General features: G+C 37.5%; 1 protein-coding gene across 4 annotated transcripts in view; it reads right to left on the bottom strand.

Annotated features, from left to right (window-relative positions):
• LOC113051912 (disintegrin and metalloproteinase domain-containing protein 10-like) overlaps nucleotides 1–25,517 on the bottom strand; it is a 66,383-nt gene that overhangs the window by 27,344 nt on the left and 13,522 nt on the right. For all 4 annotated transcript variants that reach the window (XM_026216085.1, XM_026216087.1, XM_026216086.1 and 1 more), the window contains exons 2-4: nucleotides 17,357–17,507; nucleotides 2,769–2,887; nucleotides 269–427 (exon numbers count right to left, since the gene is read on the bottom strand). In XM_026216085.1, the coding sequence (XP_026071870.1) occupies nucleotides 269–427; nucleotides 2,769–2,887; nucleotides 17,357–17,507 (429 nt within the window). The remainder of the gene's footprint in view (nucleotides 1–268; nucleotides 428–2,768; nucleotides 2,888–17,356; nucleotides 17,508–25,517) is intronic.

Below are 25,517 nucleotides of genomic sequence, written 5' to 3'. Positions count from 1 at the left end.
TATTAAATATTTTGTTACCTAGTAAGGCTTTGTTTTTAAAACATGGAGAATAGTTTGGCTGTTCTGCTCATAAAACTTGCAAAATAGTAAGACCAAAACGACAAAGAAGCATGATAAAATTGTGAATCGTGATATTCCTAAAAAATTATATTTTCCTGATATTGCCCACCCCAACACAAACCAGGTCAGACAGCTAGACACACTAAAACATTATATAAGCGATGATTAAGGTTATGATGTAGGTCATTACAATGCAATATTAGCTCACCGATATCATCCTCATGGTAGATGACTGAGTGGTAGGGCACATTCTGGTCTTTGAGGTATCTCTCGGAGGGCTCTACGTAGTATGTGCCCATATGGCTCTTAATGAAACCCTCAAATTTCCCATCCACGATAGAGCCATGTGTCAGAGTGCCCTTCTCACCTGCAAAATAAAAACAAACCAGAGATTAAAGACCAGCAAATGCTATTGTAAAGCTAAACAGGGCACAGAAAGAGCTCTCTCTCTCTATGCTGGGAGACTGTTATGGAAAATGACCTAAGGAAAATTTATAAAGAGCAGCTTCCATACTATGATCCAGTCATTCATGTCCAAAAACATAAACACACACAGTGCACACACCACACAACCAATGGTGCTTTTACACTGCATGTTATGGCTTGGCTTGACTAAGTTTGCGCTTCCGCTGCAGTTTAATACCGCTTTAAAGTGGAGGGGATTATAGACATGTTGTTATAGTTGCACCGCTTCTACTGCCGTGACCTCTTGAAAAACTTTTTTATTCCGCATCGCCCCATCAGGATCTCACTGGATCTGCTCCTCTGCTATCAACAAGAAGCATTGTTAATACCATTGCCATTCCAAAGAGAGTTTGTGCCATAGCGACCTGCTTCAAGCTCTTTTTTCTGTTAATACTAGAGGTTACAAGATTAAGCATCGAGCAATGTTTATCCTTTAGAGAGTACAAAGTGTGCTAATGGATAACAAAGGGGGAGAGAGGGAGCGAGAGGGTTAGAGAAAGGCTGGGAAAAAGAAGATAAATTGGCTTTTTCATTTTTAAACATTTTTGAGAAAGAGTGTACGAATTCAGAAGAGACAGAAATGAGCATTACAGATAAGTGTTTTAGTCATAGTTTTGTCTTTTGACAAAGATATTGGTAAATGTAATCAATATTTCATATTGATGCCGGTGAGTGCCTCACAGTGAGTCAAAATTATTAACTTGATACACTTCTACACAGTGATGCTCTGACATGTCGAAATTTATAATTGAGCGTGTGTTCATCACGTCATATGTATGCCACAATAATAATAATAACCTTAAATTGTATGCCCTTGCTGAACAAAGGTAATACTTTTTTATCACATTTTCAAGCATTCTGAAACGTATATAACATTCTCCAACATATATGACTGACTTTCTACATTTATCTTAAACAATTACTAGCTTTTACTAGTTTTCATCAACAGTAAATTTTGCCATTTTTTTATTTTATTCAAAATGTAAGAGGCGTCTCACCTTCAATGCTGTAATACAATAGTTTAAAACAATATTTAAAACATCCTCAAGAAACAAAATATCAATAAAAAAAGTGTACATTTTCATTCTTAAACTGCCAGTAAAAAGTTGATCCGATAACTTGTCAAATGCCATTTTTGATCTGTGGTGTTAAAAAATAGCATTGTTTATTAGTGTTAATTCATCACTTCCAATAAATAAACAGTTTAGAACAACCATTCTCAACCATGTTTACTTCCTCAGGCCTAAAGTCCTTCACTCACTCATATCACCAGATCACATGAACGTCATCTCCTGACAATACCAGTTATTTTGAAGCATCCTGTGGTAAGCAGGAAATTACATGAATCCACTCAGAGCAATTCAGAAACTGAAAGGGTGTGTCAGTAACAGGGTCAGGGGAGATGTTCAGAGTCAGTAAGGATGCCTGATCAGATGAAGAGAAAAAGGAAAGTAGTTTCTGTCCATCATTTCAAGTACATAGGTAATTGCTCCGATCTCACTAGTGTGTGCTTATCCCAAGCTGTACCCATCATCAGTCAGGTTCAGTGCCTCATCGCACTACTAGGTACATAATGAGAATAAAGTGATGATACAGATGTCATGATGTCAGATCAGAAACTTCAGAAATGATCAAATGAAAATGAAGAGTAACTGAACAAGACATTTCATTCACTTGTGCAAAAGAGATCTGAAAGTACTGACTGCAAAGAAAATGCTCAAAATGTAAAAAGTGACTGGATTAAAATGATCAGTGACAAGAGAAAGTAGAAAGCTTTACAATCTAACATTAGAACCAGGCAACTATTTAAAATGTGTCCTAGCAGAATTTGTGCGTTATTAAGTCTGAAGTGTTTTACATAAAATAATTGCATTCAGTGTCTTGACAAAATTCTAACGTTATAAAAAAAGTTGTGGGAATTTGCGCTATGGGTTAGCATAACCTGAGTCACTCATTCATCATAGGGGCTTTTCCCCCAAAGTTTTAGGCATTTTCTGTGGATCACATGAAAGTACAATACCACCAACATTTTTTCCTTTTAAGACGTTTTCCTCACTATATCAAAATTATTCTCTACCTTACCAGAGCTTCACAAAAATCACTCTACATCTTCAAAAAGAGTGTACAAATACAATAGATGGAGACAACATTTCCCTGGCAACTCAGGAAGTGTGTTGGGGTGGATGCATGCCTTTATGTAAAAGTGTGTGCATGTGTGAGTGCTGGAAAGGTGCCACGCTCACCATAAATTTCTCCAGTGTAAATGTGAGAGGTGTCATAGGGAATCTCTTCTCCAGAAACCTCCACCTTCAGATCGGGAGCGAAGAGAGAGGTGTCCCTCTTCATCCGAAGGTTAAAATGCCTGATGGAAGGAGAGGGAGAGAGAACAAGATTAATGGACTGTAAAGTTGCCCAAGAGTGTACAAAAAATGTGTCCCAACAGACACACATATCTGGGATGCTGTGCAACACACACCAAAATACTAACAGTCTGAGCCAAGTCAGAATAAGAGTCATGATGCAGCGCATTACTGAAACTATGAGATAAAGGAGGAATACGGGAGATCTGCCAAACAGCATTACTCACTGCCAAAAAAAATGTTTCTCATTAACTTCACTCCTCACAACATCCTTGTATCGGCCGATGGCAATAAAAAAAAAATCGACCATGCCGATAGATCGGTTGCCTGATATGTTTTAATAAACAAACATACAAGGGATGGAGAATGTATATGGCATTAGAAGTCTATTAGTACCCACAGAGCTTTCTGCAGAGTACTGTGTGTGCAGATTACATCAGTCATTTGTTCTGTTGACAGCACGGAGAGAGAGAAAAAAAAAAAGTCATGCTCTGCTGAAGTGGCACTGACCGCCCTGCAATCATGGATTCCCTCAGGATAAACGGGATCAGGCATCAGCCATGCTCGTGCAGCTGAGTCTGTGTGTTTGTGTGTGTGTGAAGCCCTTGTATCTAATATAACAGAGGACTAAAGGAGCCAGATGAAAGCTGTGGACAAGATGTGCCTCTTCATGGGAGATTTTAATTATGTTAGCTAGAGAAAAGGCATTGCACCTGAAAAAGCACAAAGCTGAATTTCATAAGAGGCTCAGTAAAGGAACAGGATGACTCAAAGCCGAAGGGGTGGAGCCATGTCCCTGTAGTAAACACTCCCAGTGTAGAGGACAGCTGCTCAGTGCTCCACCCAGCATGAGTTTGACCTTTCTGCAGGTGAGACTCACTGCTAACATACGTGCGTACTGTCATGAGGAAACTGAGAACAACAATGAGAGAGAGTGGAAAATGAAGAGGAGTAGGAGGAAAAGGAGAGCGAGAGGAAACTAAAGTACAAAGAGTCCTGGAGGGAGAACGGACAGGTGGAGGAGGTCCGGCCATTCTCAGAACTCTCTCTAATTAAAACTAACATTCACATAGACACACACACCCTCCTAAATGAGGACACACAAACATTTACAATGTACAGCCAAGTAAACTTACATACATTTCCACTACACAGCCTTCTAAATGAGAGCACTCCATAGACCTCAATTGAAGCTAGTTATAAACACTATATCCTCACTTCGACCCTTTCCATTATAAACTCAGACCTGGAGGAAAGTTTATCATCAAACAAGACGCATTTAGCACAATAGCATCATCAACTAATCGCTTAATCTAATTCAGAGATATAAACCTAAACAATACAATTCTGCCAACAATTACTGACCCTCATATTGTTGAAAACCTTTTGAACTATTTCTTCTGTGGGACTCAAAAGGGGTTCTCTTTTAAACAAAACTACATTGAGTGAGGCTTTCAAGCTTGAAAAAGTGCACAAAAGGCAATATCATAAAAGTATAAAGAAAAATAGTTTTGAGCATGAAAGTTATTAATGATTTAATGTTTAAATGGGAGGTTTGTGAGACATACACTGACTGTAAATTGTTAATTTTAACGGCAACTCCCATTTGGCAGTAAACATAAAAGCCTGCAGTACACATTCTCTAGTACAGAAGGACATTATGAGTACAGTAGAACAGTTATGTTTATACAATTCAGATAGAGTCACTAACCAATGCTTTAATACACAAAAGACATGAATACCTCACGACAAGCACTGATATGTATCAGTACCTATCATTTCTGGGTGGACACATTAGCAGAGATTTGAGGAGTGAGCATTTTACGTGTTCTTTCTTGTGAGATCCGGAGATGTGTTGTGCTCAGACAAAAGGAAGTAATGCAGGAAGTCTCAAAGTTTTCAAAAACCCAGTGTCTAACTCAGAGAACCTCTTCAGAGACCCTCCCCAGAGATCCAGCACATGAACAACATCCGCCGCCTTACTCAACATTCCATGGTGGGCTTACACTCCAAAACCACCCAAGCACCCAAAACCCCAACACACTTGCTCGGTCTACACCTCATCTAGCCATATGAGTCAAAGAGGAGACCACAGAGCATCACATTTCCCCCCAGAGACCACAGCCATTCAGAGTCTTTGCCATCCATCTCAAACCAGTGCATGACTTTAAAAACAATGTAAAAGCCAACAGTGGTGATTTCTATATCCCCACCTCTGGTGCATCTGCAGGTAAAAAAAAAATATATATATATATATATATATATATATTTATTGATCATTATATGCAAAAAATGATCTTTATTGTCCTGATTTTCTCAGTAGTTAGGCTAATTGTCCGACTCTCAATTTGCAAAATGTTTTTTTTTTTTGGTTCTATTCATAAAATATGCAAGAGTATGCCTGCTTAAAGTATTGTAAATAAGAAAAAGAAAAAGAAAAAAGAAAAAAAAAAGAAACAAAGACGAAAAAAACCTTTTAAAAACAAGTATAACTTTTATAGTACCATGGGTGGGAGGCAAAAACTCTCCATTTTCTTTTCCAATTATACTTCGGTCCATTAGGTTTCAAATGCATTTCATCCCACTGATGCAGAAGGAACACTGTACTTAAATATAACATAAAATAGTGGGATAATTCGATTGCATTTAAGGTGTTACTTCTGTAAGAACAGTTTTACTAGATTTAAGTAAAACTATTTTTAATAATAGTTTACTTATGAACAGAACTTTCTCTTTTTCAAACGCACCAACAGGAGTATTATTAGAACCATTAAGCCACAGGAATCGTTAAGAGGAACCAGAACCAGAACCAGATTAATTAATTTCCAGAGATACTGACTTTGTTTGTCAACACTACCTTGGGTCGACACAGTGCTAGATTAAAGAGTATCACTGCCTTCGGCCGTTTGCCTCTCACACAAATTAGTAGCATTTCCACTTAACACTACTGCAGAGGGCTGTGTTTATCCTAATGTGATGATGGCAACATCTGGGAAATCAGAGTGTTTGTAAGCCATTAAATACTACAAAAACAAAATCACAAAAAAAAACAAACAAACAACTGAACTCAGCAAAATGTAAAAACATAGGTCTTCACAAAAATCACAAAAACATATCCTGAGAGAACAGGATGCCTACAAAAATATTGTAATATTTGTGGAAATAGAGAAACAGAATAGAAACAATTCATTTCATTCTGCAGGCCTAATATGCAAGCAGACGTCTGATTGTGATTTAACCACCAACAGCACTCGACCTCAGAGCCAGAAGAAATCCCCTCATCAGCAGAACACCAGCAAGCCTTCATTTGCTCCACAGTGAATCAACACATTTCCATTGCAATTGTCAAGCGCCCAGCAAACCACTTTGTTTGAACATCCTAAAAGCCAAAGTGAGGCATCTAGGTTCCAACTGTGATCTTTTGTCCCTCGGCAGCATCACTTTCACTACTAAAGGCAGTTTCGGGAATATCACACCCGATCGCAGTCAGACCCAATTTAGTCCAAGCGGCATGTGCAATGTAATTACCAAGCACTCAGCACTTTCAATTACGTTTACAGTAATGCATCTGAAATTAATGACATCCACCAGCTCAGCCCCCTAATCTGAGTAGAAGTGGATTTCTGAAGCAATGACAGTCATAAAAAAAAAAAAAAGGTTATGCCAAAAGCATATACAGCAACTACATGAGTCTATATAAAGCCAAAGTGATATAGCAACAGGGGATTTACGGAGTATACGATGCTCCTTATGTTTACTACAGAGTGATAAAGGAATGCTTTACCAGAGTGCTCTATGACAGACAGGAGATGGGGCGGTAAACAGTGGGGAATATTGAGTGCGGGGAGTCTGTGTGAGAGAGAATGATAAGGATTGAGAATGAAACAGCCTTTAAAGTGCAAGCAAATGAAAGACGGGGGGAAAATAAAGGTTGTTATAGATAACTGTGAGAGATGGCAGCTGAATTAGGTCAGGACAGAAGAGGTAAGCACTAATGAGAAGAACATCCCTAAAGTACACTCACTGACCTGATCTGGGTCTACCTGCCTTAAATGACTGTCCACAACAACAACAGTAATGTACTTCAAAACAGAAATTCCTTTTTTTAATTAATAATAATAATAATAATAATAATTAGGGATGCACCGATCAGGATTTTTCATGGCCGATTCCGATAAAGATTTTTTACAAACAAACTGGGCGATTCCGATACCGATTTCTGATTTTATTTTTTTATTTTTTTTATCTTTAAGCAACAAACAAGAAAGAAGTAAAGTGTGCAATGTGCATATACATTAAACAAGATGTTGTTTTTGGTATTCAATAGGCCAAACTGGCTTTTGGCTATTGAAAACAATAACTGCAACCATCTGAAATTAACAGCTACATTACAGACATCAGCATTTAGCTTTTGTTTTTGAATTGGGTTGAAACTACATAGAACTGGCCTTAAATTTAAAGATTAACTGTAACCATGTGTAATTAAAGGCAACAACTGCATAGTTATAGAGTCCAAACAACACAATCACACATTCAATAAGATGTTTCTTGATCAGCATTCAGTATTTTAGTCTTTAAATTTGGTTTTAAATAAAATAAAAAAAAGGTCTTTACCAATGTCTTTATTTACAGACTAAATAAAAGTATGCTATATAAATAGATTATTCCAAAATGTTAAAATCAAATAATGTTGGTGCAAATAAAACAAAGATGCAAAGTGTTTTCATTCATCCAATAAATAAAAAAATAGGGTAATGATTCACATCTATATTTTTTTCACTTGAGCCAATGAAAAATAAATAACTATTCTCTCAAGTAAAAAAATATAGATGTGAATCATTACCCTAATTTTTTTTTAATTGGATGAATGAAACACTTTTTCTCAGTGTGCTACAGCAGGTGATTTTTAAATCAAATTAAGTCGATGTAATTTTAAGGTAAAATAAAAAAAAATCAACTGTCGTTTACTTCTGGCTTTTCAACCGTGTATGCAAGTTCCGAAAAAAAAAAAAAGTTGTCACAGTTTAGTCCGTTCCGTTTCTCATCCAACACGTGAGAAGTTGATCTGAACATCTCTTCACTGTCTACTCGCATTCACGGCTTGCACCGGTAATAGTAAGCTCACGCAGCTTTGGTGCGCGCAGAAAAGGGACTCTTATTTGTGCGCCAGTACACCAACGGCTGATCGCTTCCTCCTGCTATCTGTGCCTCAGACATGTAGCTCTGCATTTCCAGTGCTGAACGGCTGCCCGTGTCCTGCGCACAGATTTCGAAATAATAAATGACATTGCGAACGATTACAATGTAGTCTCTGCACTCGGCCGTACTTCCGGAAAAATCGGCCTAAAGAAGACCGAAAACCGCCCGATTGCCGATCGCGTATTTTAAGCAAAAACCGGCCGGTTCCGATTTATGGCCGGTCAACCGGTGCATCCCTAATAATAATAAATATATTAAAAGAAAACAAAAACATTAATGAAAATAAAATAAATTATAATATTATTAATAAGAAGAAGAAACAAAAACTAATGTTACAAGTTACAACAACACCAGTAACAGTAAATAAAAGCACAACTTTGTTTTAATAATAGCACAAATTAATAGAACAACAATAAATTAATAATTAAATGTACACAACAACAAATTTTCAATTTGTGATCCTATAAACCTGACACAAAATGTAGAAAATCTGCAAAATTTGCAGAAACATCGAGCAGGCACAATGACCAAATGAACACTGCTAGATGAGATAAGAAGTTCTTGAGAGAGTTTAGATTGTTTGTTTTGCTGTGGCTCATTGTAAATCACAGCAGAAATCAGGGCTCTGGCTTCTCTGAGCTGGACTTTGGCCTTTTCTCTCCTCCTGTCCTTCTCTCTTCCTTAAAGCTACCCTTTTTTTTACCCACACTCCATTCTAAGGACTCATTACTGAGACACAGATCGGCCCATCTGGCTGCTGGAGGGCTATGCACTTGGACCCTTTCTCAATGAGTATACAAAAACCATGAAAATGGGGAATGAATTGTGAGACGCTGGAGAAGCCATTGATTCTTCAGAACACAGCAGACCTGAATCAACTTTCCTTGCCAGTCTGTCTGTGTTCAATGCTGCATGCCACACAGAATCAATACAACAGAATTAATTGCAGACTGTAGCACTGCGGGCAAGAGCAAAGCACTGGTGAGAAATCTGATTCCTAGAACTGAAATGTGATTATTTAATTACACACAATTAATAGGTATGTTGTATAAAATATGAATCCTACTGAAGTAGCGTCACAAAAAAATACTGTCTAACAATACCCGGTGAGACGACCAAAGGCAAAAACCATGAAGATGTTGAGATTAAACAAAATTACATTCTAAAACATATGACCATAGAAAATGGTTTTAAATTGTAATAATATTTTAATAATAAAACATAATTGAACAAAACCATGCAGCCTTGGTAAGCATAATAAACTTCAAAAACAAACAAAAAAAACACTTTCCTAGAATTTCCTAGAAACAAACAATTATAAAACAGAGGAAAAGCCACTGAGATGTGAAGCCACAGAGGAAGTGGAGCAAGAGTTACTCTACAGAGAGAGGAGATGGTGAGAGTGAGTGAGGTGTAGATGAATAAGAACAACTGTAGAGACAGACGCAGAGATTCAGGTGCAGAAGCTGCAAACCGTGGAAAAGCTTTCTAAGAACTATTCAGTACAAAAATCATAAAGAACGCATCTGGTGATGAGTCAACATCTCCTATACAGCACATACTGCTACAGATAGGACATATTTGGACTGTAGAGATCACTGAAATTATGAAAAAGTGTTAGTGAGTGAACGAGACAGAGAGAGAATCTTTTGTGGTGCTTGCAAAGAAAGTGTTGTTTTTGTAATTCATGTTGCAGCATTTTTACTAGACATGAACTTTAAATTGTGCTTTTACTTTTCTAAGTGATTGGACTTGTGGATAAAACTGCCAAATAGATCCTTTAGACTTAAAAAAAAAAGCTTTTCTCTGCGTCAAAGAATCCTGACAAACAAAAAATGCATGGTTTCCAAAAAAATGTTAAGCAGCACAACGTTTACAATATTGATGATAATAAGAAATGTTTCTTGAGCACCAAATCAGCATATTAGAATGGTCACGTGATACTGATCCTTCAGAAAGAACTGGAGAAATGGCTGCTGGAAATTCAGCAGGAATAAAGTGCATTTGAAAATATTTTCAAACCAAAAACATTCATTTTCAGTTTTAAATGTACACAAAGATGAGTATTTAGTTTACACGCCAGACTGTAAAAAAAGAAAAGAAAGAAAGAACATAAAAAAAATAAAATAATGCATTTATACACACACACACACACACACACACACACACACACGCACTAATAAATGTTCGGAAAATGGCACTTTTTTAATATCTGAAAAGTACACTCTTAACATCAGTCAGTCAAGCATTATATGACGTGCTTTTTTGGTCATTCAGTGTTTCTGTAAAAAAAAAAAATGGGAAAAAAAGCTAACAAAACACTATCACTAGCTTGCTCTATTCTTTATCTATTCTATCAGTATTTGTATTTTCTTTTATATATTATTTAAAAGCCCTTGCTATGTATACTGTGTTAAGCTAACTGAGACTTGTTATAGCCATACATATATTGCTCTTTTTTTTGGTTTTTACTGCTTCCATTGTCCTCATTTGTAAGTCGCTTTTGATAAAAGTGTCTGCTAAATGACTAAATGCAAATGTAACAAAAATACTGATAAGATAATAATGATACAAATGCTAATAATAAGAACTATAAAATGCACTAAGGATATCTATGATTAATGAGCTGCTGGATTCATGAATATTAATCATGGTTTTGTGAGTTCACTCGAACAGATTTGCTGAAATCAAAATGGGGATGATAATAGGAGAGCGCAAGCCAATGAGATTGCCATTTGCACATTAGCCCCAACCACTACCAGAAAACACGGCAGTTTTTAAAAGCTGAAGAATACCAAAAGGAACGCCGTTATTTTGACAGGAAAATACAACAAATATTATTATTTACATGTAGCGCATCAATTCTCTCTCTCTCTCTCTCTCTCTCTGCATATGTGTGAGACAAAGCGATGGCGAGTCGTGCAGCTTCACACTACGGGTGTTTACGGTACATCACATACAGGTGCACTGCACATCCATTCGGGTCCTTTCCCAAATGGAATAATTCATGTGCACTTGTGGTGTTGCGGACTTAACAGATGCGCATGAGGCGGCCATTGTAAGTCAACAAGGCCGTAGGGTGTCCCATTTATCATTTAAGCATTCAGAAGGGTGCTCGCGAGTGCCCCCCTTGCGCCTGTTATGCGCCCTCCATCCGCACTCCTACTCATATTTCTACCCGACAGTCAAAAAGTGAAAGTGAAAGTGAAAGTGACGTGACATTCAGCCAAGTATGGTGACCCACACTCAGAATTTGTGCTCTGCATTTAACCCATCCGAAGTGCACACACACAGAGCAGTGAACACACACACACACACTGTGAGCACACACCCGGAGCAGTGGGCAGCCATTTATGCTGCGGCGCCCGGGGAGCAGTTGGGGGTTCGATGCCTTGCTCAAGGACACCTAAGTCATGGTATTGAAGGTGGAGAGAGAAATGTACATGCACTCCACTCCACGCAATTGAATTTGGGGAATTTGTATGCATTTAGCATCCTCTACCTACCTGCTACTTTGACACTTATATATATAGTTACTTCCCTAGAGATTAAATCACAAGCTCTCGGTTCAACTTTGTTTAATTGGAGACTTTTTTTTTAATCAACTGAGAGATGACATAGTCAGCCTATGCTTTTTGTCTCCTAAAGCCTTGCCAAAACCTAAAGAGCTTGGGGAAGTTATAGGCAATTGTCTTACTGCAGTAGTATGCCATCATAAAGTTGGGTTGCTTCAGAGGGACTGTGCCATAGATGATATATTCCAAGTCACCTTGGATAAGAAAGTGACTGCTAATGTACGGTAATTCAATGTAAATACACTGCTCATTTTGACTAAGTAATCACTGCAACTCGTGTGTGAGAACCTGTGACATTGCAGGAACAGGACAGTGATTACCTCATTTTTCCAGTGAGAGAAAAGGTCAACTGATCTGGGAAAAGATGTGCAAGAATTTACTCACAAGACTCACAATGACTAAGCTCAAGTCATACAGTGTTGTGATTCCCCATGAATCCTGTGCATTGTTAAATATTCATTCACTCGTAAGCCTTCTTGCAGAGGTGAATGAGTACGGCTGTGGACTCACCTTGGAGAGATGAGCTTCAGGGCTCATTCTGTTCCACCTCTGGCATGATGCTCCACTGCGGCTTAAACCGCTAATAACAATAGACAAAACACACCAAATGTAACACACATGTACACACGCACATTCGCTCACTCATTCCACTCATTCATTCCACTCACTTAATACACTGCTTTCAGCCACACAACTGTTTGGAAGCACCCATCCCATATGTGTCTGAACTTTCGGTTGAGTTTCTGAGTTAATGTCAGAAACTAAACAAAACTGCATTCAGTGATAACTGAGAACACAGAGGCTTGTTATATGCAAACTATCCAGCTGTTCAATAAAACACACTGGCTCTTTTTACCAAGAATAGGGACAGAAGACCATTTGGGCAAGAGAGAATGCGGGGGATTTTCACTGGCTGATGTTGTGTTTCACTTGAGCCCCTTTCACATTGCACGTTGGTCCCGTAAAAATTGCCGGATTGCCTACTGTGTGAACGCAAACATGTTCCGGGTTATAACAGTGCCAGGTTCAGTCCTGGAACGAGCTGTGTGAACAAAAGTACGTCAGATATCACGTGTTATAAATAGTTTAGTGATCTATAATATATCTGTATCGTATTGATTATTAATTTTGGTAGATTCTAGATGTACACTACAGTTAAATAGTGTGGAGTCAGTTACAATATTTAATGTTTTTGAATGAAATCTTCACTAAATCTTAGGTTCACCAAGACTGCATTTATTTGGTTACAAATACAGTAAAAAGTAATACTGTGAAATATTTTCACAAATCAAATAAATAACGGTTTTCCATTTTAATACAGTTTAAAATTAAACCTATTCCTTTATATTTTGATTCTTTCTATACACACACAGACAGACAGATAGATATTGGAAAAAAAAGTATGTATGCATGAATGATTGGTAGTTTATATCGGTCAAAACTGAATTTTTTATATTCATTCAGCATTCAAAAATAATAAGACTGATTCATGAATAATGTATTTAAAGACAAAACACTCCATTACATGTGACAAATGGGAACTTCATATGCTGTGCCAAACTCAAATATCCTGTAAAGCACTTAAACATCAACTTGTCTCACACTTTGGCCTCTCAGAACCCCTTTCACAATAGATGACCTTCATCATGTTTGAGTACAATGGCTTCAAAAGAGACCTTTGATGTCCAAAGGGAGAAATAGCCTTCTGAGATCATGCAAACAAGGGCCCTGTTTACAACTTATATCAACATCCATCTTGGATGATAGAGATGAGACAGACTGCTGTTTACACCGGTATTTTAGAAGTATTTCAGCTGGTGTCTCAGAAGAGTTTTCGCACTAAATGTATATGATGCAGTCACATGGATTTCTGATTAGATCCGAATATGTTTTAAGCAACTGAATCACACAACATTCGGACCCCGTTCTCACCTATGTTTAGTGTCATCCACATTTTCCCCTAAATGACTATTAAATGTAGCATCCGTTGTGGTATACTCACACAATGATAACAGTACTTCCTTTGTAAGCTGCTTTTTTCCTTTAGTCTCACTTCATGCAAAGACAGAGAGAGAGTGAAAATAAAAGTACACTTGGGGTGTGCTATTATTAGGCTGCTGAACACTCTTTCAGAAACATGCAGGCAAGAATAAAGCAGATGGTTATGTGGACTTGTGTGTTTGTTTTGGAGCGTTCTTGCCACAAACAAATGTGTGTAAGGAAAAGTGCAGTACAGTACGTAATCTGCAATTGAGTGGTAATTTCTGGTCTATGCTTACTTTTTTAACTTGACATACAAGCAAATGTTGTCTAAGTTGTCTACCAACAAACAGAACAAGTGAATGAACAGGGCTCTCTTCCACCCTCAATACCATGACTGAGGTGAGACCCTTGAGCAAGGCACCGAACCCCCAGAAGGGAACACTACTGCCGACAAAAGGGAGGGATATAATAAGCGAGTACACCATGAATCCATTTTCCAAACCGTGTTTTTAGCCTGTCCTGAATCACTAGGGTGCACCTATAATAAGTGTTTATATTCAGACTATTTTAGATTGCTTTGGGGGTACCGCGGCGGAGTAACTCAGTACCTTTGTGATTCTTCATAGACATAAACAGAGAGAAGTAGCTCCGGCTACAATGTCTTTCCGCAACATACAAGCAGTTCTGTTTATTAACCGCTAGAGCGTCAAAAGTTACAGACTGCAGCTTTAAGAACCCAACAATAGCAGGGTCAAATGTTTTTTTTTTTTTTTGCAGTGGCCGCGCAAACATATGTGTGTGGTTGTGTTGGCCGCGAGTTGAAAAAGGTTGGGAACCACTGATCTACAAATAACGTTTGTGTCAGATGAAATCTGTAGATTTAATATAGAGGGGAATGTAGAGTATAAAGCTGCCAGCGATATTAAAGTTACTACAGTGAGCAATGAACTGGTTATTTACTACGGAGATATTATGTCATAAAAATATAAGGGTAATGTATATCATGGTAAGACAAAATCTGGTATCAGAATAGTGCAAATCATATCCTGTGTAATGCTGACTGGTCATATTACTACACTGCCTCAGAGGCACCAGTCGTACCATCCGTGAACAGAACGATGCTAAAGACATGATCACAAACCACAGAAACAAGAAGATTTCTGTCAGCAGGCTGTTTGTCAATTTGTTTCTGCATTGCCTGGAATGCTGAATCACTGGGGATCTCCATCATTCAGTAATTCTCTGCAAAATGTGTAACCTCAGGTAGAACACAAGAAACCAGGGTCAATCCTAAAGGAAAAAATACAGCATTTTCACAGAACGCAAGATATGCATCCAGTGGGGACATATTTTTATTGTGATCTGAGAAACGTCAAACAGAAAGCGCTACTCTACACTGTGAGTGCCCAAAACTCAGATTTGAACCAGTGGCAAATCCTTTAAATGTGTAAACTAGGGATACACCGAATATTCGGGCAACCAAAATTATTCCGCCGAAAACAGCAAAAGAATCTCTTCCGGTGCTCGGCCGAATAAGCAAAAAAGGCAGAATAATATGTACTGAACAATGACTACACGGGACTGTGAAAGTATTTACAATTATCAGAGAAAGATGCAGAAATCATTACAAGAATGAAGTACTGTTTAGTGCTGCATCACATATCTGATGAGAATAAGAGGTGGCTGATGCTGGTGGTTGGGTTACTGTGTGATGACTGAAATCCCAGAATTACCTCAAACAATTAGTAAATAAACTCCAGAATGTTATATTTTCTAATGCACACACAAATTGCATGCACTCTGACAGTGCGAGCTAGAGCTGTAATCGGGCCTTAAAAGTTAGGCCCGACAGGACCTGAGCCCGACAGGTTTCGGCCCGAGCCCGACAAGTACATTTTGATTGACAGCTTTTTTAAAGCCCGAACCCGTTTACAGCCCGACATTATTCAAATGTGCGCACGCACACAGCTCTTTTGCTTTTTGCCAACAATGAGCAATTTATTCATGTTTTAACATAATTTACTCATAACTAACGTAGACTAAACCACTTGGAAGTTGGAATAAAGAAATAAAATAAGTCCTCTGTGACATCGTAACATCTCAGCATTCTAGACATAGGCTCATTTAACCTATAAATAGACCAACGCACCAATAAAAACGAGTCATTTAAAAAAAATTAAATTAAGATAAATTTTAAATTAAGATGGGTATTTGGCAATAACGAAATTAAGATAAAGGCTCCGCCGGATTTGCTTTATTTAATAAAAGAATAATGCCAACATTAGCGTAAACACTCTGTCAACATTATGCATTTAAGACTCAATGAATATTTAGTTATCATTTGAAAAACCTTTACTCACAGAGATTAGGCTAGGTCTACATGTTTTTGTGGAGGAAAATGATTGAATCCACTGTAGATGTCTTCAGCGCGCTCCTGCGCTCACTGATGGTGCGTCATTATTCACTCATTATTCTCATTATAAGCATGGTCAAAACTTTTCCACACCTCAGAGTTTGCTTTAGTTGCTGGTGCAACCAAAACGTAATCACCAGAGGCAAGCCTCCGTTACACCTGCTCAGCATTCATTTTCGCATCTTTCTCGCGCTAATCGAAACACATCACATGACCGCTTGTTTACCTCGCAAACCGGAGCGCAAGCCCGAGCCCGGCCCGAGCCCGCGTAAGATGATAGAAATTAAGCCCGAACCCGACCGAACCCGTCGGGTTCGGGCAAAGATCTTCAGCTCTAGTGCGAGTTTGCGGCACCAGGGTTCAAACGCCAAAGCTTGTCAGTTGCTCAGCAATATTTTTTATATTTGTGAATTTTTTAAAGGCATGTGACAATGTGATATGTTGCGACAGACAAAACATCTGTTGTCAACAAAAAGAAGCACAGAGATCTTCCTGCGGGTTTCTGCCAAAATAAAAGCAGTGAAAAAGCAACAACTCCATCGATATTCATAAGTGATAGTATTGTAATTTAACTTTCATACTGTAAAATAAAATAAAAAACTTAGACAATAATAATTATTATAATAATTACCCTACAACAGCTCTATTTATAGATTTATTATAACATTCACACAGTATTCAAATTGGGATCTGCACTATACTAATGTTTTTAAAAAAGAGGTCTCTTTCTGCTCAGCAAGGCTAAAAAATAGGTCTGGCGTTTTATTTTATTTTGTTTTGTTTCGGCTTCGGCCTTGTTGAACTGGGGGTTGGGTTGATTTGGGTTGAACTGTTCTGGAACAGTGTTGTAAATACAACTTAACCACTGATTTCAAGTTGTGTCCTATTTTGGAAGGCCAAGCGAAGTATTTTCGCCTTCACTGAGAAACAGCGTCTCCACAACATGGCGCCGGCGGCAAGAGCGAGAATAAAAATGAACGCCTTCTTTGTTTGCATGAACATTTGGGTGGCGTTTTGCAACTCTTCCCACAACGTGACATAGACATGTGGGGGCGTGTTTAAACAAGGCATTTTAGCAGGATGTGGTTGAGTCTAAACCTTTATTAAAAATATGTCTTTGGGTTTGAGACTTCAGTCTTTGCAATTTTAGTGATCTTATCTATTCACAAATAGTTGTAACACTCCAATGAGAAAGAAATTCTTGAAGTCGCATCATATGACCCCTTTAAAACAAAACAAGACACATCCATTCTTCCAGAACACAACAACTGAGGAGAAAGACCAAGACAGTTTTGACTGACCTGCCGTGAGCGTGGAAGTCCAGGTGCAGGAACTGGTCCTGGTGAGACAGAGCTCTTTTAGCCCTCTGGTGCTTGCTGTGTAAGACATCTGTGTCGTAGGACAGGCCTTCGTAATGTCGAATATACTTGCTCAGGGATTTTCCATACTGACCTACAGAATAAAAGAAGGAAGAGAAAAGGAGAGATGAAAATCAGTGAAAGGTTTATGATCTGACTAGCAATTACTGAACACAAGACTTGGTGCAGAAATGTAACAAGCAAACTGTGGAGACAGAGTGAGGATAAACCTTTGTGACTGTTGGAATTACACTTTGAGCTGCAACATAGTGACTCATTATCTCTAAATTACAAGGTTTGGGGCATTTTACACATCCCTTGTCTGCAGCGTGTAAGGAAATCAGCATTACACTAGGGCACCGAGCTTTTACACTGACAGAGTTATATGTTATTACTGCGTAATACATCTGTGGATCTTCTGGGGCTGTTTTAACCAAATGGGTGACTGGACATGTGCCCAGGGCACTACATCGGAAAGAGGCACCATCTAGAGCCAAAAAAAAAAAGTGATTTCCAGTTCACCACACTACATTTATTCCTAAAATAACAGTCATAAATTATAAAATGGTTACTGGGAGTAACCAACTCAATCAGTAATATATGTCCAGCAATGTCACTGCCCAGCAAAAGTGATTATGAATTGATTGTGGTCTTGGAGCTTCCTTTATGAAAAGCGTTTCATTAATAGCGAATATTGACCCATTGAGCGTATCGTTGTGGGTCCCGCTGTTAGCAGGATATAGTCGCTGCATTTGTGGTAAAAATGAAGGAATTAGATATCGTGTGAGGTGCCAAAGATATAAAGAGACCCAGGTTCAATCATCTGTCAGTGACATCACCTTCGCAATACAAACATGACCCATAGTATAGTCCCACCCCTGACACTTATTTATAGATTTCTATGTAAGGACTTCAGAAATTTAAATACTAAAGGAATTGTGATTCCATTTGAGTTTGACAGATTACAACTGCAACACATAGAGAGTGAAAAAGCAGATGTGGTAATTAATATTGCTATTTAAATATGACAGGCTCATAACTCTTAAGACATGGGAAATACAGTTGCAAAAGGACTTTGGCAGTCACTGTGCGTTCATAAAAAAGCGAAAACTCAAACGGTAATGCTAGATTTGCAATTCCTTTTCAAAACAGACCGCTATATCCTTCCACAGTAATCTGTAAAAATGGGCATAAATATGAATATGTGTGGCGTATGTGTGAAGCTGACCTTATACTGTCATAACATTTATTAATAAGAGGAACTGAGAACATGAAGAAAGAGAAAAAAATAACTAGGCCTATACTGTCATATGAGGGCACTTATATTTTCCTCTTCTATCGTGGGAAAGTACAGTGTTCATGTGTCTCCTCCCATCCTTCCGCAGACTCAAAAAGCTACTTCTTGGCACAGTAGTTTTTATTCTAAGAATAGCCTGACCTTAGCATGAAGTATTTACTTTGCACAGTATCTGCTCAAACAACAGTTGCACGGATGAATTACCCACAGCGATCCATATAGTTAAATCTCACAAACAGCTTTTTTAGTCCCTTTTCTTAACAATCCTGAAATCTTGACAGGATGAAGACAGTTACAGTATATACTCTAATTATTTTGGACAGGGCAATGTGGTCTGACAGAGTATACGATTCTTCAAGACAATATGACTAATAAGACTGTCGTTTTCAGAGGAAGAACTTTGACACTGGCTTTCAATCAGTCAACACAACCCACAGAGAACCAACCTTTCCTGTTTTGAATCTAACTGTAGCTCCCCTGGGCTCCAACCATGTCTGATAAGACAATACGCCTTAATTGGCTTGAATAGAGCGGTTCCTTTTACTCTGAGAGCAGAATAACAGCTGTGCAAGAGGGCCATCAGCGCTGACAGGTAAGGTCATGTCTGGAGATGGTCCGAACCGATTTATGCCTCAAAAACTGAATATCACAGGCCAGCAATCTAGTGTTCAAGAGTTGCCTCAGGGCTCTGAATCGCTGCATGTTCTTTCCAGGAAGCATTTTATTTTTTCTTCTCAATTGTTTATCAACTGCTTTCATAAGCTTACACAAGTACACTGACAATACAGCAAGTTCTAAAAAATGCTGTAATATTATTTAAACTGGCTGGGAAAAAAAATATTGATTTCTCAATTTTAATCAACTCTCAGTTTTATGAAACGATATCGATTTATAAATATCAAGAATCAATTAGTCCATCCTGTCAGATAATCAATGGAACATTGTAGCGTGCCTCCAATTCAATAAATTGCAATAAACTTTGTGATTTGTTACTTTTGACATGAAAAAGTCTCAGATTTCAAATTCTGTCCATTTTATTACAATATTTAAATATTAAATGCTGTTTTGGTGCTGATTAATGTTGAGTGACAGATGGCTGTGAATTGATCATCTCCTCCATTTTAAAGCAGCACTATGTAACTTTTTCTGTTTTCAAAATTTGCTAAAATGTATATAATGAGCGAGAACTAGGGCTGGGCGTTTTATATATATATATTTTTTAATCTCGATATTGTCAAAAGTTTTATGATATTCAATATATCTCAATATGTTTGCATTTACATTGAAATAAAAAAAAAATTCTAGACCAAGTAATCACTTACTGCTTTTTTTAAATGAACGTGTATACAAAACTCAAGTAGTGCAAAACAAGTACAGAATGTTAATTCTTTCAACTTTTTTACGCAAGCAAATCACAGTTTACACTGTGCAACTGGGGGAAATAATTAAACTGGGATAAGTATTTATTTTTTAGAAGTTTTTAGCCAAGAACACAAGTCTGTCTACTGTCTCTGGTTTAAGAGAAGCTCTGTGGCATAAAACTATGTAGCCACTGGCACTAAAAACCCTCTCAGATGGGAAACTATTAAATGAAGCTCGTAGGTTTATCTTATATAAATTAATACCAAAGACTTATACAGACTGAACAAATGTAATCAAGGACACAAGATGCAATTTTAAGTTAAAGTTAGTATTATAAACTTTACTGAGTATATTTGAAGTGCACAAATGAGCAAATTTCAACCTTCCATGCTATTGACTCTTGGGTATATTTTACAGCATTAGTTGAGAGATTTATTTATTTATTTTTTTAATTCTTGCATGTCAGTCTCCAATTACCAAAGTGTCATTTCAAGAGAAAAATCATCAGTGTCTATCCTATGAAACACAACAAATAAAACTGAAACAGCAGAGCAGCTTTCTCAGCAAATGTTCAGAAACAACTGACCTGATGGGCTGCAGCTGATGCACAGCTTTAATCATAAAACACTGCTGCTAGATTACACTTTCCCTATCCTTAACAGATGCTCGGGTTGTGAGATAAAACCGTAATAAAATAAATCAAAACACAAGGCCAGAAGCAAACTGCACAATTGGCACATAGTGAGTGGAAGGAAGGCAGAGAGAGTATGTGTGAGTTTGTGTCTATTGGCTGGGAGTATCAGTGCAGACTGTTTGTCCACCTGCAAAGAAGTGATAAAATCCTCCTCTCATATTGCTGTGGAGAGAGAGAGAGAGAGAGCAGAAATCAGAAGCAATCCTGCCTTAGAGGAGCAGAACGCTCCAACACTCATTCCAATTCCACACACATTAGTGCTCCACCTCCCCAGCTCTCCTCTATCTCACTCTCGAAACCAACTTTTTCCCCCCTCAGTGTTTTTCTCTCTTTAGCCCTCTACATTCAGTACTCTGTGCAGGCTGAAATAAAGGTTCAGTCAACTGCTTGATTACATGACTTCACGTCATTGGTTACCTTCATGGTTTAGCAGGTCGGCACATTTATCAGTCCTGTTTGGAGTGCTTAATATGGTCAAGATTAGACAGTTCGCTTATGAAGATTTATTAGATATTATACACTACATCTATTACCAAAGTGACTTGCTGACATTTTTAGGATTCACAACTGAATTATATCCTGAAAGTATATCCTGGATGCACTTTAAGTCGCTTTGGATAAAAGCATCTGCTAAATGCATAAAAAAAAAAAAAATTATATATATATATATATATACAGTACAGACACACACACCAACTACAGATACACACCTTCTCATTCAAAGAGTTTTCTTTATTTTCATGACTATGAAAATTGTAGATTCACACTGAAGGCATCAAGGGCTATTTGACCAAGAAGGAGAGTGATGGGGTGCTACTTTCACACAAGAAACTCACTATATCTGTACAATCGACAACAATTCAAACATCAGCACCAAAATTCTGTTAAAACTCTATGAAGTCACTTAACAGAACTGACCTTTCACACAGCTGCATTGCTGAGCGTCTGTCGTATTTGACCACTTTTCTTACCACAAGCTAATCACGATTTTTCAAAGCGTCCTAAACTCAAAAAGATGTGAAGTGCAGTTTTTGTATGCATTTGTTTTCATGAATGCTAAAAGAGACTGCCAGCCTATAATGCCTTAAAATAATGTCTTTATAGGCAGAAGATAATATGTTGAGTGCACAAAACAATATGAAGAAGAAAAAGAACAACATCAACAACAACAGTGTCAAATTATTCAAACGTACGAGGTGTTTCAAGGTTGGCTTTAATCACATAGTTTTCTTGAGAGACAAGGACATTTATATCTATGGACTAATGGACAACTGTCTCGTTTTGGCCTTATTTCCATAGGAACTTGGTACTTTGCTTAAAAAAAAACCCTAGTCATTTGCTCGCTCAACTTCAGCCCTGTTCCCTTGAACCAGAGACAGCCAGTGAACCATTGCTGAGAAGCATAAAGGTGTAATGACAGGGAAGTGATGTTTCATCAAAAGCAAACGGGACTATTTTGCTCTATTAGCTAAGTCAAAGAGGTGAGTCGGTCTTCTACAGATCAGCGTTTTCTGCTCTGCTATTCTACACAGCACCATATCAAAAGAAATAATATTTTATACCGCCTTTGTGGATGAACACAACAACAAAAAAAACTTATAAAATATGACTAAACAGTAAATTTAGTATAATTACTGATTTGTTATTTATATGACAGACTGTAGATTTCAGGAGGAAAATGTTACAAGGGAACTGGGTAAAGCATTAGGTATGAAATCTAGGTTGACAATGCAAAGTCCTGATTTAGATCACTATAACTGCAGTGGACAAAGTCAGGACAAATACGAGTTCTAAGGCCTGTTCAGGATAGGCCTGAACAGACACATTTATAGATGAAATATGTATAGTTCAGGGTCAATGAGAATCTTAGAGGCTTTTCAGTATGCACAGACACCAAGAGAAAGGCCTGACTCTTTGAAAGAAGGTTGGACACTGAGCTCTTTTGTAAAAGCACAAACAATAGCTGCCTCATTTCTGCCTAAATTACCCCACATGTGAGGACAAAAGCTAGAGCTGTCAGAACAGTAACGCACAACACCACTGAATGATGGAAAAGTTTAGTTGTCGAAAATAACCGAACGGAAAACTGCAAGTTATTTACATGTTTTTATATATTCTATATCCATTATCCACAGAACTTCCAACAGCCTGTAATGACACATATTTTATTGCAGCCACTTTTCGCATCACATCTATAATCAGCTGAAATCTGAGGTGCTCTCATATGACATCCAAAATGGAAAAAACATCAAAACTTCTGTTTGTTGTTCCACAAATAAGCACATTTATTTTCAATGGTTACTGCCTCCATAAAAGAAGCCCTACACTGAATTTTTTTTTTAATTATGTAGAAACAAACTGCTAGTACATTTCACTAATAATTACAAAGAAATGGCAAGTAACAGATTGAAGTAAAGATTTAAGAAAGAAAAGAAAGACTCAAATAGTATTTTCTTGTAAAACGTATGCATAATCTTTGTTTTATTTACAGTGTATAATCCACTGGAGAGTATTCAGAATAAACGATCATATGAGAGATCATACACACTTGACCAACAGTATCACAGATTCCGCCTTGGACCATATTGGAAGGTGTAGAGGATTTATTTATTTATTGGTGTCTACTCTCTACTGTTAGGCAAAGCTGAATTTTCAGAAACCATTACTCATGTCTTCAGTGTCAAATGGTCCTTCAGATCATTCTAATATGCTGATTTGGTGCTCAAGAAACATTTCTTATTATAAATTTTTTTATTTTTTTTTTGTGAAAATGTAATATTTGTTTTTTATATGATTCTTTGATAAAATAGAATGTTCAAAACAACAGCATTTATTTGAAATAGTAATACAGTTTTGCAACAATGTTTGGAACCAGTTTGAGGCAACAGAGTTCAAGTTCTAATTTTATGAACATGTTCACATTTTGTGTTGATAAAATGAAAACCTGTTCATAATAATAATAATGATAAACAACTTGTCTGTTCTAATCGCTACTCAAGTCTTTCAACAGAGAAAATAAATTAAACAATAAATACTTAGGATTCCTCTCCACTGTTTGCAAATATAAAAAGGACACTAAGAGTTTTCAATTCAGAATACTATACTGACTGATGCACAACAACTCCATTTTTTACAGCTCAGCCGATACAGGAATAGTTAACTATTTAGAATATAATCAGGTTGTGTGAATTGCATAATGACACCAACACTACTGACTAAACAAATTTAATTGAGAACACAAGATGAATGCAGGATGAAACATTCCACTGAAAATTACAATCAATTTCACTTAAATGTTTGTATATCCAGTTTGTATAAATGTTTGTGGTATCCAGACAGAAAATTACAGGAAGTGGAAACAGCTTGGCTATTATTTATCATGCTAGGACAGAGCCTGGGACCTTCACACTAACATTCCTACAACCTATACCATAGATGAGATTATAGGCAGGGCTCTGTGGAGAAACCACAGATATGGCAAATGAAAACTCAGACTAAAGAACAAAATATAATTCTCTTTTTTTACGCAAGTGCGCAGGACAGCGTACAGTGCAGAATAGTACACTTGTACTGTACATGCACCACCCGATTTTCTAGGTCTCACATGTGCTTTTAATTATTTTTGCAGTAATCAGATGTTCCACAAGGAGGCAACACTGTCCCAGGCCGTTATTTTACCGTAGAAAACAAAAATAAAATAATTACAGGGTTTCTGGTATTGGTTTGATCTAGCTCAAGTAACATTTGAATACTATCCATCCTAAAAAAAACCCTCTAAAAATAAAAGTTAAATCAAAAACCAAGTCTGTATTTTGCCCAGTGTATCATACCAATAAAGTTTGAAGTTCTGAACTACTTGTCAAGACAGAATATTATGAAAAAATCAGTTTTTGTCTCGGAACCAAGCTGTAGGTAGTTGTTGGTGGGTGTTTAATAGCACAGGAAAAAAATTTTTTATTATTATGCCAAGATCTGGACTACACTTGTTTAAGGTAAGCTGGGCTCCACTTCATTCATGTCAAACTTAGAAAAACAGACTTATTTTCAGGTAGGTAAGCCTGGGAACTCTCCTCTCTTTACAAAGAGCTTAAGCTGGCTGAAAGTGATACGGTGGCAAAAGGGACTGGCAATTTGTCCCTGGAACACAATTAAAGGTCCATTAGACTATAATATTGGTTCCTTTCTCTAGTTGGAGTTGTTAACTCATCTCTAACAGAAAATATAAGTTCTGAACAGCAAAGCTTTGCAGAGACCTCGACATAACCTGAGTTGTTTTCTCGTTATCATGACTTAATTTTCTTGTGATCTCGACATAACCGGAGTTGTTTTCTCTATATCATGACTTAATTTTCTTGCAATCTCGACAAAACCGGAATTGTTTTCTCGTTATCATGACTTAATTTTCTTGCGATCTCGACATAACCGGAGTTGTTTTCTCTATATCATGACTTAATTTTCTTGCGATCTCGACAAAACCGGAATTGTTTTCTCGTTATCATGACTTAATTTTCTTGCGATCTCGACATAACCGGAATTGTTTTCTCGTTATCATGACTTAATTTTCTTGCGATCTCGACATAACCGGAGTTGTTTTCTCGTTATCATGACTTAATTTTCTTGTGATCTCGACATAACCGGAGTTGTTTTCTCTATATCATGACTTAATTTTCTTGCGATCTCGACAAAACCGGAATTGTTTTCTCGTTATCATGACTTAATTTTCTTGCGATCTCGACATAACCGGAGTTGTT

The sequence above is a fragment of the Carassius auratus genome, chromosome 32 (genome assembly GCF_003368295.1).
Source record: "Carassius auratus strain Wakin chromosome 32, ASM336829v1, whole genome shotgun sequence".
Classification (NCBI taxonomy): domain Eukaryota; kingdom Metazoa; phylum Chordata; class Actinopteri; order Cypriniformes; family Cyprinidae; genus Carassius; species Carassius auratus.
Note: the sequence above shows the minus strand (reverse complement) of the source record. Positions and strands in the feature narration are given on the sequence as shown.